At 59.5% G+C, this 3,402-nt stretch overlaps 2 protein-coding genes across 2 annotated transcripts; one reads left to right on the top strand and one right to left on the bottom strand.

The window, feature by feature from the left end:
* The first annotated feature begins 759 nt into the window (after nucleotides 1–759).
* Nucleotides 760–1,939, top strand: LOC118985827 (interferon-induced transmembrane protein 1-like). The gene is made up of 2 exons (XM_037044682.1): nucleotides 760–1,100; nucleotides 1,609–1,939. Exons 1-2 carry the CDS (start codon nucleotides 915–917, stop codon nucleotides 1,798–1,800), a joined length of 378 nt encoding a protein of 125 aa, XP_036900577.1. The 5' UTR covers nucleotides 760–914; the 3' UTR covers nucleotides 1,801–1,939.
* A 585-nt stretch (nucleotides 1,940–2,524) lies between these two features.
* On the bottom strand, nucleotides 2,525–3,397 carry LOC118985816 (interferon-induced transmembrane protein 2-like; the record flags this gene model as incomplete). The annotated part of the gene is made up of 2 exons (XM_037044679.1): nucleotides 2,525–2,808; nucleotides 3,308–3,397. Coding segments are annotated over 2 exons (234 nt in total), but the record flags the coding sequence as incomplete, so codon positions are not given.
* Between the last annotated feature and the right edge of the window lie 5 nt (nucleotides 3,398–3,402).

Genomic DNA, 3,402 nt, shown 5'->3' with positions numbered 1-3,402 from the left:
CATCCATGGTGCCCACAGGACTGACTGTTCCCTGGGCTGCACCTGACACCCCATGACTCTTTTTGGCACCCCCAACGAGTGCTTCGTACCCCTTCACCTTGCTCACCTGCCCCCACCCCCTGCCCTCTCTCCACATCTCTGAGTCCTCTTCTCTTTTCTCTGTCAGAGTCCCCAGTAAGTGGGCTCGCATGACTTTAGTCTTCTCTGGCTTATGCCACACAGTGCGATGCCCTCTGGGTCCACCTGCGCTCTTCCAAATGGTTCCCCTTTCTGCAGGGCCAAGCCGTGTCCACGGAGCCACACATGCCGACTGTGGTCGGTGGTTCCAGACTGCAGCGTCACAGCCGCCTGCACGTTCAAGAGGCTGCCCTCAGAGCGGACGCTGGACTGTGGATAGACTCTCCGACCAGGTCTGAGACAGGTGCAGCAGCTGTGACCAGCCCCATCTGGTGCTGGTGACCACGCAGGTCACAGATCCACTGTGACGACCTCCGCCAGGGAAAAAAGTAAAATTTAAATTTAAAATAAAAAATAGGACCAAGACAACCTACATGCCCATGCTGATTAAGTATTAGCTGAGGAGATCTCCCCGCGAGGACGGAACCCAGGGCCCCGTGTTGTTCACCTGGGCAGGGCCCCTTGCCCGAGCGGGAGCAGAGCGGCGCTGGGTCCACCCTGGAGAGCAGGGCCCATGAACCTCTACCACACACTCGTTTCCTCAACTCTCCCTGGTACCACCCTATTCACAACCCACTAACTGCAGGAAATAGATACTTGTGAGATATCAGAAGTACCCCGGAAAGGGAGGAGCCCACAGCACTGTCCCTGCACCTAAAAGCACCCTGCTCAGGGCTCTGCTTCAGGAAGCTTCCACCTTCTTGCCTTGAGACCACACCTGCTCCCCAAAGCCAGAGATGATCAAGGAGGAACACGAGGTGGCCATCATGGGGTCACCCCAGGGCCCAGGAGCCGTGATGTCCACCGTGGTCAACATCCAGCCTGAGACCATCGTGCCCGACCATGTCGTCTGGTCCCTGTTCAACACGCTGTTCTTCAATGTCTGCTGCCTGGGCTTCGTGGCGTTCGCTTTCTCCGTGAAGGTGAGTAGGTGCTTGTGAGCCCCGGGGGGTCCTCCTGCCCACGTGGCTCTGGGGACCGGGAGTTATTGCATGTGGGTGTGTACATGTGCGTGTAAAACTCACAGTGAGTCTCTACTGGGTGCACGGGGGTGGCAGGGTCACCATTGGTCCCCAGGACTCAAAGCAATTACCTACTGTTCATCCCAGGCACCAGTTCTCTCAGAAAGAACAAAGGGACTCCCACACCCTGACCCCTGGTGGGGTGAGGCCAGCAGGGGGGTCAGGACAGGGGAAGGAGGTGCCCTTGGAACCCCTGGAGAGGCTGAGAGGCTCTGAGGGAGGGAGGGATCCCCGTGACCATGACCTGCCCAGGCTCCAGGGAACAGGCAGAGGAGGGTCCTGATCTGGCTGAAGGGCAGGGGGAGGGGCTCTGGGCAGGGGCCAGCAGGGGAGGACCTGAGTCACAGCAGCTGGCTCTGCCCAGGCCCCACTCCAGGCCCCCCTCACCTCACCATCTCTTCTCCCCCAGTCTAGGGACCGGAAGATGGTGGGTGACCTGATTGGGGCCCGGAGCTACGCGTCCACTGCCAAGTGCCTGAACATCTTGACACTGGTCCTGGGCCTCCTTGGGACCATCGGATTCATTGTCTTTCTGGTGTTGTTATTGCCGGCAGTCATCCATGCAATAACACAGGCCAAGCACAGCCTCGGAGGCTACTAGGTGTTGCCCTTAACACAGGAGGGGGACCACGTCTCCACCCCCTCCCGGCTCTGCCCCCACCCCCCACCCCTTCACACAGCACTGTGTACGGAAGGAGCTGAACCCAGCGAACCCAATAAAGTGCACTTGGATGTGACAATGTGGACGTTTCCTGGGCCGAGGTCCCTGCTGACTGCCCAGCCTGCCCCTGAGGCTGAGCCCACAGCCCCCCTGGCCCACCTGCTTGCTGCTCTGAGGGGGGTCCAGCCCTTTCTCAGATGTTCCTGGTTTCTGGCCTCCTTTCCAGTGCCCAGGAAGGGTCCCCCAGGGAGAGAACCACGTTTGGAGCTTATTTCCAGCTCAGGGCTGAGTTTCTCTTCCACCTGAAGAAACGGGAAACCTGGGGCTGCCTCACCAGATGGTCTGTGGACTCCCAGAGTCCTGTCCCCTGAAGTCCTCGCATTGATGGGGGGGCCTGGGGCCTGAGGGTCCTCTGGACCAGGACTCTGTACCTCAAATGCTCCCATCCTGGGTTGGGGCTCAGACCTCAGGGAAGGAGAGACCCCCACCCCTAACTTTTCCCTTTCTTGCCCCAGCTGGGGGCCAAGAGCAGGTAAGACCCAAGGACGAGCTCCACCCCACTGCCAGGGCAGCAGACAGGTGGGGCGGGGTGTGGGGTGGGCTCAGCCCCAGGGGCAGCCTGGGACTCTCTCAGGACCCCTCCCCAGGTGAAAGCACGACGTTGTCAGGTGCGTGTCCTTTATTGCATTCAGTTGGGGACACAAGTGCATAGGAACAGCTGTGAAGAGGTGACAACCTCAGGCTATAGGCAGCCTCCAGAAGCTTCCTAAGTCTTCATGACTTCATAACAACTGTACTGAATAGTTACAGCCTGGTGGTTGCCTTAATTACAATTAAAATGATGACCAGAATGAGGCTAAAGACCAGGGCCACGATGTTCAGTTTCTTCGCTGTGGACGTGTAGCTCTGGGCCCCAACCATGTGGCGCACGCTCTTCCGGTCCCTAGACTGGGGGAGAAGAGGTGGTGAGGGGGCCCTGGAGTGGGGCCTGGGCAGAGCCAGCTGCTGTGACTCAGGTCCTCCCCTGCTGGTCCCTGCCCAGAGCCCCTCCCCCTGCCCTTCAGCCAGATCAGGACCCTCCTCTGCCTGTTTCCTGGAGCCTGGGCAGGTCATGGTCACGGGGATCCCTCCCTCCCTCAGAGCCTCTAAGCCTCTCCAGGGGTTCCAAGGGCACCTCCTTCCCCTGTCCTGACCCCTCTGCTGGCCTCACCCCACCAGGGGTCAGGGTGTGGGAGTCCCTTTGTTCTTTCTGAGAGAACTGGTGCCTGGGATGAGCAGTAGGTAATTGCTTTGAGTCCTGGGGACCAATGGTGACGCTGCCATCCCCGTGCACCTGGTACATACTCGCTGTGACCTGTACAAGAACATGTGCACACACCCAAGGGCTCCCCACTCCCAGAGCCACATGGGCAGGAGGACCCCTGGGGGCTCACAAGCACCTACTCACCTTCACGGAGAAAGCGAACGCCACAAAGCCCAGGCAGCAGACATTGAAGAACAGCGTGTTGAACAGGGACCAGACGATGTGGTCGGGCACGATGG

The sequence above is a fragment of the Sturnira hondurensis genome, unplaced genomic scaffold (assembly GCF_014824575.4).
Source record: "Sturnira hondurensis isolate 20B ecotype Veracruz unplaced genomic scaffold, ASM1482457v3 Scaffold0000720, whole genome shotgun sequence".
Lineage (NCBI taxonomy): Eukaryota > Metazoa > Chordata > Mammalia > Chiroptera > Phyllostomidae > Sturnira > Sturnira hondurensis.
Note: the sequence above shows the minus strand (reverse complement) of the source record. Positions and strands in the feature narration are given on the sequence as shown.

Excerpts from the sequence above, each read along its gene's own strand:
- LOC118985827 (XM_037044682.1), top strand. The coding sequence starts at position 915 with ATGATCAAGGAGGAACACGAGGTGGCCATCATGGGGTCACCCCAGGGC. Across the intron at positions 1,101-1,608 it reads CGTTCGCTTTCTCCGTGAAG|TCTAGGGACCGGAAGATGGT; the intron begins GTGAGTAGGTGC and ends CTTCTCCCCCAG.